General features: G+C 40.0%; 1 protein-coding gene across 1 annotated transcript; it reads left to right on the top strand.

The window, feature by feature from the left end:
- The first annotated feature begins 7,648 nt into the window (after nt 1-7,648).
- LOC112662359 (L-lactate dehydrogenase B chain-like) lies at nt 7,649-8,927 on the top strand. The gene has a single exon (XM_025450985.3). It carries the CDS (start codon nt 7,736-7,738, stop codon nt 8,738-8,740), a length of 1,005 nt encoding a protein of 334 aa, XP_025306770.1. The 5' UTR covers nt 7,649-7,735; the 3' UTR covers nt 8,741-8,927.
- The last annotated feature ends 271 nt before the right edge of the window (nt 8,928-9,198 follow it).

Raw genomic sequence — 9,198 nt, forward strand, 5'->3', positions numbered from 1 at the left:
AAGCATAATCACTGGGAACCATCTTTGAAGACTAGCTGTCACACCAGTTTAGACTAGCCAGCTCCAGCCTACTCACTAGCTACCCTAAGACATGAATAAATGCAACCAAGATTAGCCAAAACTGGCCCAGAAGAACAATTCAGTTAAGCCCAGCCAAATGTGCCAACCTTAGGAGACAGGAATTCAGTACACAGTGGTTGTTACACAGGATTTGCCAGCTGATACACTCTTCTTGGTGTATCAAGAAAAAGTAATAAAATATAAGGAAACATAAGCAATGAAAGCACTTAGAGCCCACCGTACACACATTAGGCACTTAATTTTAATATTAATTTTGATGTTGAGTGTTTACATGAGCAGTCATTGAAGGCAATAGTTTTGAGTAGAATAATTCCTAACTTGGAGAAAAATTTCTGCCCAAGGTAATGGGAAACAGCTTCATTTAGTATCAAAGTGCACGATTAATTTATAGTTAATTTAGATGAATTATTTAGAAAATAAGACAAGATGATACAAAATTTTTTTTTTTGATGATACAAAATTTATTCCAGAGACAGGATGTTGTCTACCATCATTTTTTTATGTTCAGAACACCTAACGCTGTGTTTTACAGGTAGCAGAAACCTGATAAACACTTGTTAAATTGAATAGAACTCTTAGGTTATACAACACAGTAGGTTTCTGAGGTGCCTGGCTAGCTCAGTTGGGTGAGAATCAGACTCTTGATTTTGGCTCAGGTCATGATCTCAGAGTCATGAGACCAAGACCCTCATCAGGCTCTATGCTCAGTGGGGAGTCTGCTTGAGATTCTGTCTCACTCTCCCTTTGCCCTACCCTGCTCATGTATGTGTGCACTCTCTCTCTCTCTCAAATAAATAAATAACTGTTTATGAAAAGACTATAGGCTTCATTAATTCAAATCTAGTTTGAAACTTAGTTATGCCTCTCTGTGGCATTGGCACGTAACAATTTCTGTGAGACTCAGTTTTATCATCTCTAAGATGGAACTAATAGTAACTATTACCAAGGGGTATTGAGAAAATTATATATACTAGTTAAAAAATACAAGGCAGACATGCTAACAATGCTAATACCATTGCTATTAATAGATATTCCTATTTAAATTATTATTTTTAAAGTATTGTTGAATATTCATGATCCTCTGAATTCTGTTTTTGAGTGCACTAGAAAATTAGAACTCACTCAAGAAATCCATCTTGTGATTCTCATTTATGAAAGCTCTTGGCCTCAGATAATCAATTAGAACCTATTAGACATTTATGGCTCAGGGAGCCAGGCACATCCATCAAGTGGAAGGGCAGGGGAATGACAAGCTTTCAAGGAGGATTGGTCAAAGAGTTATGATTCATGGAAGACGCTTACACGGCCATATCAGCAACAAGTGCTCTGAATGAGGACATGGCCCTGTGTTCCAGTGAGAGATGGGATTTGTGTTCAGAGGTCAATCCATTTACCTTTTTAGCCTCCCTTTAAAAGAATTAAGGTACATCAGGACCAGGCTTTATCCATCCAATTATTTCAGTGGGCCTGTGGGTGGACAATCATGGCTGAAAATTTGAAGCCTTTTGGAAAATGCATAGCCAAGTCCCCTTGAGGATGCATGAGGCTGGACTCTGCAACTTTCCCTATCAGCTTTTAGCTCCACAGAAGCTATTGACTAGTGGATTGTCAAGAGGAGGAGTCAAGCCTTGGAAGGATGTCCTCAGATCTCAGAAAAGGCCAGATTTTTACCTATAAGGAGCACAGAAAAGTATCAGTCTTAGACCCTTTGGCAGTACCCAATTCTCAAAGTTGTTATTTGAAGGGTGTATTCATGTGTTAGAGAGAGAGAGAAGGAAATGAGAGATGAAGGAATGTCCTTTAAGCTCTTGTATCCACCTTTAAGGGACATACAGATGTGGCTGCCCTCAGGCTCCAAGACAAGTGTGAGAACTTCAGAGAAGCCAGAGACTTAGAGTCAGGTCAATCTGAATTAGAGTTCCATTTCTATTGCTTACTAGCAGTGTGCATTCAAGGCAGGTAAACTCTCTGAATTTATTTCATCATAAGTAAAATTAAGATAATAACTATCAAGAAGGGATGCTTAAATCTGATGCTGATAGAGATGCCGATAAGACAATCACTCATAAGGCATTAGAGAGAGAAGCTTCAAATTGCTACCTGGCCCAGAAGGAAAAACAAGCTTGGGTCTTCAACTATTATAATGCTTTTTTTAAACAAATATAAGGTGAAACTATCTTCATGACCCTGTGGAAAGTATATAAATAAATTTTTTGTGCTTAATAAAACCTGTGCCTTCCCAAGAACATTTTTGTAGTCTCAGTCATTCCCTGAAGTAATTATAGTACCTGGGGATTTAAAAATATACCAGAGAAAAGGAAATTGAGAATCTACCTCCTTTCCTTTTGAAAAATCAACATGATAAGAATTTCTCTGTTGAATTATAATTGTCCCAACATGGACTATCTACAGGAAAGAACTCCATGCTCCCCACCACAAATGGGAGCAGCATAACTGAACTGTTCATAACATGCTCAACACCAAGGTATTTTGTTTCACATCCTGCCGGATGGGCTGGAAGCTCTCTGGACCCTGGTGCAGCATCAGGCTTTGGGATAATTACTAAATGTGCAAGTGAGAACTATAAGAAGTACAATCTGGCTCAGATGTGACAATTTGCTGTGAGAATCAGAGGGAATGAGATGAACTCAGGCATCAGTACAGCAGCAGCCCAGACAAAGCAAGACCCATGTGGCCACAACTAAAGCCCCAGTTAGTGGACATATAACACTTTCTGTTTTCCTCCCTGCCTTTTGTTTGGACATTTGAGACTGAGAAAGCTCCCAGAAAAATTGGAAAATTTAGGGCATGGAGGACAGTGAATTGGTAGATACTGGATTTTCTGCTAGTGAAGGTTCAAGAACCTGACTGGAAAAACAAAACAAATATACATTAATATTTACACTCCTAACAATAAAATATATCAGTTAACTGTGTAGATATTATGTCTGAAGTACCTGGGTAGATTGTAGACACCATTGTCTCTACTCCTACTCTTGTAATTATGGATATTCTTGGGTGTAATTTGATTCTTTATCTTAGTCTTAGAACCAGGCAAGAATGAAGCAGAAAGACTCAATAGATGGAGATGTCAATATTTATTAGGGGTAATAGTTGAAGGTCAAGTGTTCCAAGGATATTAAAATACCTTCTATTTAACTCTTGGGCAGCAGCAAACATCAGAAGTAATGAATAAGGCTGGATTTATGGAGAGCAGGAAATGTTGACATTGAACTAAAGTCAAAGCCATGGAGTCCTTAACACCCTTTACAGTCCTGTGGGAGTGGTGGGTTATGGCTTCTCTCATATGGAATCAACCACAACTACCTGCACAATGCAGCACTACTCAGCAATGATACAACAGGGAACAATCATAGTAAAAGCAGTTAATATTTGAGTGCCATCATGTGCTAGGCACCATCCCAAGCATTCTCTTTTCTTAAAAAAAAAAAAAAAGACTTTATTTATTTTTAGAGAGGGAGAGAGAGAGAGAGAGCATGAAAGAATATAAGAATATGGTGGGGAGGGGCAGAAGGAGAGAAAGAATCTCAAGCAGACTCTGCACTGAGCATGGAGCCCAAGGCAGGACTCAATCTGACAAATCTGATATCATGACCTGAGCCAAAATCAAGAGTCAGACACAACCAACTGAGCCACCCAGGTGGTCTCATCCTAAGCATTTTCAATGGATTATTTTACTTCAATCATCACAAAATCTCATGAGACAGTTACAGTTTTTTTCTCCACTTTCAGGTGGGGAAATCACAAACTAGAGAAATTTACAGATATCCCATGTTGCACTGATAGTGATTTGGACCCAAGCTATCTGACTGTATTGCCAAGCTCTTAATCCATGTGCTGCGGCATTCCCTATGTTGAAAGTACATAGGACTTGTCATAAGAGGCTCTAGATTGGTATTTTAACCCAGAGTTCCTGGAACAAGAGACTTAAAACTCCCTAAGCCTCAGTTTCATGTTTTATGGCTGGAGGATGAGAGCATAAAACATGCCTTTAACTTCTCTTGGGTCTCAGCTTTCCTGAGCTGTAAACAGGAATAATAACATCTCTCCTTCTTTCTCTTTGCCTCCCTCCCCTCTTTCCTTCTTGAAACAGCTGTTATTGCCAAGCTTGGATCCCTGACCTTGAGAAGCTCACTGTTAAATAAGGAAATGAGTTTCTATATCAATGCGATGATATAAAGGTAATAAAGAGTGGTCAATTGTCCCTGGTTTGGGAAGGCAGGACATGATAGCGAAGGCTTTAAAGAAGAAAGGACCATTCAGACCCATCAAGTTTTGATTCCACGTGGACTGGCATTGAATCCCACACTCAATATTGTGAGTTTAATAAATTTCCTGGTTTTAGTCCAATGTGAGACCACAGGCACTCACCCCAAGTTATCTAGTGGCTAGATTAGTAATAAAAATATCATCAACATGCATGGTGTTTAATGAAAAGTTAGGCTTGGTAGAATGTAAGAAGAAAGAAGCTGCATGCCTTCTTCCTTCAGCCCTTTTAAAAATTCTCTTTTGAATTATTTGTCCCTGCCCCTGGAGAGAATCTGGGAGAATCAAATAACATAGATTTCCAATGACATTAGGCGCTGCATCATTGGTGTTCTCCACTTCAACCTAAGAATTAATCTCTCCTGAAGAGTTTCTAAGGAATTCTTAGGAACGATACATGGGGTGATAAACATGATGAGTACCATCCTTAAGAACAATGAGTAGAACTCCAGTTGAGACTGGTCAGTTATAGGCACTGCCATACTTAGTTCCTGTGGGTTATGGATATAATGAGCACACCAGGGGAGATTAGTCATTATGTCTAACCCACTCCTCATCAGTTCTGCTATTCTGGTGAACTCAGCTGGAACAAGATGTTCAACATCACTGATCAATGGTGAAATGCAAATTAAAACCACCATGAGATCTCACCTCACACTAGTCAGAATGGCTAGTATCAAAAAGACAAGAAATAACAAGTGCTGGCAAGGATGTGGAGAAAAGGGAAACTTCCTCCTTTCTGTACTGTTGGTGGGAGTGTAAACTGGTACAGCCACCATAGAAAACAGTATGGAGTTTCCTCAAAAAATTAAAAATATAACTACCCTATGATCCAGTCATTCCACTCCTGAGTATTTACCCAAAGAAACTGAAAACATTAATTCAAAAAGATATCTGCACCCCTATGTCTATTGCAGCATCATTTATAATAGGCAAGATATGGAAGCAATCAAAGTGTCTGCTGATAGATGATGAATGGATAAAGAAGATGTAACACACACACATACATACAAACAAACACACAGTGGAATATTATTCAGTCATAAAAAGAACAAAATCTTGACATTCAGAGCGCCATGGATGGACCTAGAAGGTATTATGGTAAGTGAAATAAGTCAGGCAGAGAAGGGCAAACACCATATGATCTCATTTATCTGTGCATTCTAAAAAACAAAACAAGTGAACCAACATACATAAAACAAAAACAGTCTCATAAATACAGAGAACAAACCGGCAATTTCCTGAGAAGAAGGGTGATGGGATGGGCAAAAGGTGCAGAGGATTAAGAGGTACGCACTTCAAGGTATAAAATGGGCAATCATGGAGATGAAAAATAGAGCATAAGGATATATTCAATAATATTGTAGTAAAGTTGCGGGTGCCTGGAGTGGCTAAGTCGGTTAACTCTTGGCTTCGGCTCGGTCTTGATCTCACAGTTGTGGGATAGAGCCCAGTATCAGGCTCTGAGCTAGTGTGAGGTTGGCTTCAGATTCACTCTCCCTCTTCCTCCCACTCACTCTCTCTCTCTCAAATAAATAAAATCTTTTTAAAAATATTGTAATAAAGTTGTATGGTGACAGATGGTAACCATACTTGTCGTGGTTAGCATTAGGTAATGTGTAGAATTGTCGAATTACAATGTCAGCACTAATATAATATTGTATGTCAACCTTACTTCAATCTTAAAAAGAGAAAGAAATGAGATAAGCAAGGATCAGAAACAAGTGCACAATGATACCTTGCCACACCTGCCATGGTTTCCTGGCAACCCTTAGCCCACCATTCCTCAGGTGCCCCTTGGCCACACACTCTGCCTCTTGTATGGCAAGAAATCATATCTGATGCTGTCCAATGGAGAGAGGGAGAGAGAAGACTTTATTCATTAGGTTCTTCCCATATTCTTTCTTCCTCCAATCAAAATAAGCTCCATGGGTGTTTAAATTCCTTGTACCTCCTGGCCTCTCTGAAAGCCACTGTGAAGCTAGAAAGAATGGGTAGGGTGCTTTAAGCACTAAGAAAAGTGTAATTATGAGAATAATTCTTATAATGTATTGGTGCACAGGACACATTTGGGGACTGATGAGTAATCCAGAATGTCTAGAGAGAAAGCCTCATTGGAAGTAGTTGTGGAAGAATGGCTAACATCAGACCCTGAAAGGATCTGAATGGCATGTTAAGGAGATGGAAAGCAAAGATAGTACCAGGTTGTTTCCAGCAGTATCATAACAGAGCTAACCATTGTATAGGTCTCATGATGTGCCAGGAAGGGGTAGAGTCCAAGTCTGAATGCAAGACCCCAAAAGGCTTACCCTTAATCCCTGTACTGAACCCTATAATTCACAGAGTGTGTGACCACCTGGCAATGGCAAGCTAATGGCAAGGTTAGGAGGTCTTCTCAGGTCTTTGTTTCAATATTTAATCTATTTACCCAGATGCCACTGTTTTCTCCAATAACTGTTGGGGAAAATGTTGCAGTCAAAGCTTGCACCTGTTAATTACTGCACAAAAACAGCAGAGTCCAAAGTCATTATTGTGTGCTGTGGATAATTACAGCCTCACAATTGTGAGGCATCCTCTTGGCTCTTTGTCTATATAAATGTGCAGGCCTGGATGCTGAGCAGGTGATGACGATTTACAAGAGTAATAATAAATGCCAGTGGGGACACAGGTAATTAAGAGATGTAGGCTACAAACAACATGTTCTGAGCAAGTCTGGAAACAGACCAGGGGAAGGTATAGAGGCTTCTATCCAGTGTAGATTACATCTGAAAACACTGACCAGTGCATCCAGTAAGTGCAATTTCTTTAATGCATAAAGAAGGAGACAGACATTAAGATCAGGATGGGTAAATTAACACATGTCATTCCCGATATGGCAAACAGGTGTCCTGTCCATCTCTAGCTCGGCATGCAGACAGAAAATGAGCATGACTTGGAACGAGACATTGAGGTGAATATAGAGCCATAAACCAACAGCTGATAGACATAATGGAGATGGCTAGAGACATCTGTCCTGTTGGAATCAAAACTAAACACCAAAATTAAAAAAAAAGATTTCCAAATTCCATCTAGGAACTTGGCATGCTAATGATCCAAGAAAACAATGAACCGTTCAGAATTTCACGTCCAAAATCAGGCCTGATTGCTGCCAATATTTTGGGCTTATACATTTTTAGGTCAAACATATTCAGTGATACTAGACTCTATTTTACCTTCTGACAGATGTGCCCTATATCTGAAACACTAAATTCATCATAAGAAATCTGTAGGATGGCCTCTCTCCTTGCGGATCCTGCACCGGAGGAGACGTGCGCAGCTAACCTGGTCTCCTTCCCGCGACCCTTACAGCCGCTGGTCTCGGGGCACAATGGCAACTCTTAAGGAAAAACTGATTGCACCAGTTGCAGAAGAAGAGGCTGCAATCCCAAACAATAAGATCACTGTAGTGGGTGTTGGACAAGTTGGTGTGGCATGTGCCATCAGCATTCTGGGAAAATCTCTGGCTGATGAACTTGCCCTTGTGGATGTTTTAGAAGATAAACTCAAAGGAGAAATGATGGATCTACAGGATGGGAGCTTATTTCTACAGACACCTAAAATTGTGGCAGATAAAGATTACTCTGTGACTGCCAATTCTAAGATTGTAGTGGTGACTGCAGGAGTCCGCCAGCAGGAAGGAGAGAGCTGCCTCAATCTGGTGCAAAGGAATGTTAATGTCTTCAAATTCATTATTCCTCAGATAGTCAAGTACAGTCCTGATTGTATCATAATTGTGGTTTCCAACCCAGTGGATATTCTTACATATGTTACCTGGAAACTAAGTGGACTACCCAAGCACCGTGTGATTGGAAGTGGGTGTAATCTGGATTCTGCTAGATTTCGCTATCTTATGGTTGAAAAACTTGGCATTCATCCCAGGAGCTGCCATGGATGGATTTTGGGAGAACATGGTAACTCAAGTGTGGCTGTGTGGAGTGGAGTGAATGTGGCAGGTGTTTCTCTTCAGGAACTGAATCCAGAAATGGGAACAGACAACGACAGTGAAAATTGGAAGGAAGTGCATAAGATGGTGGTTGAAAGTGCCTATGAAGTCATCAAGCTAAAAGGATATACCAGCTGGGCTATTGGATTAAGTGTGGCTGATCTCATTGCATCCATGTTGAAAAATCTCTCCAGGATTCATCCAGTGTCAACAATGGTGAAGGGCATGTGTGGTATTGAGAACGAAGTCTTCCTGAGTCTTCCATGTATCCTGAACACTTGGGGCTTAACCAGTGTGATCAATCAGAAGCTGAAGGATGATGAGGTTGCCCAGCTCAAGAAAAGTGCAGATACCTTGTGGGATATCCAGAAAGACCTAAAAGATCTGTGACTTCTGGCTTCTAGGCTATAGAAATTTAAAACCATGATGTAATTAACTGTGAGCCTTTAGTTTTTCATCCATATACATGGATCACAGTTTGCTTTTATCTTCCTAAATATGTGAATCTTGGCTCACAGAATCAAAGCCCATGCTTGGTTTAATGCTTGCAATATGAGCCTTGAACAAATAAAATTAACTACCGTAGTGTGCTTCTAAAAAAAAAAAAAAAAATCTGTAGGATGAAAACCTCGTTTCTCGTCTAAATCACTAATTTTATTATTATTTTTTTTATTATTTTTATTATTTTTAAGATTTATTTATTCATGAGAGACACAGAGAGAGAGGCAGAGACACAGGTAGAGGGAGAAGCAGGCTTCCCGCAAGCAGCCCAATGTGGGACTTGATCCCGGATCCCATGAACCAAAGGTAGACACTCAACTGCTAAGCCACCCATGTGTCTCTAAATT

The sequence above is a fragment of the Canis lupus genome, chromosome 13 (assembly GCF_003254725.2).
Source record: "Canis lupus dingo isolate Sandy chromosome 13, ASM325472v2, whole genome shotgun sequence".
In the NCBI taxonomy this organism is placed as follows: domain Eukaryota; kingdom Metazoa; phylum Chordata; class Mammalia; order Carnivora; family Canidae; genus Canis; species Canis lupus.

Coding starts and splice junctions, on each gene's coding strand:
- LOC112662359 (XM_025450985.3), top strand. CDS start 7,736: ATGGCAACTCTTAAGGAAAAACTGATTGCACCAGTTGCAGAAGAAGAG.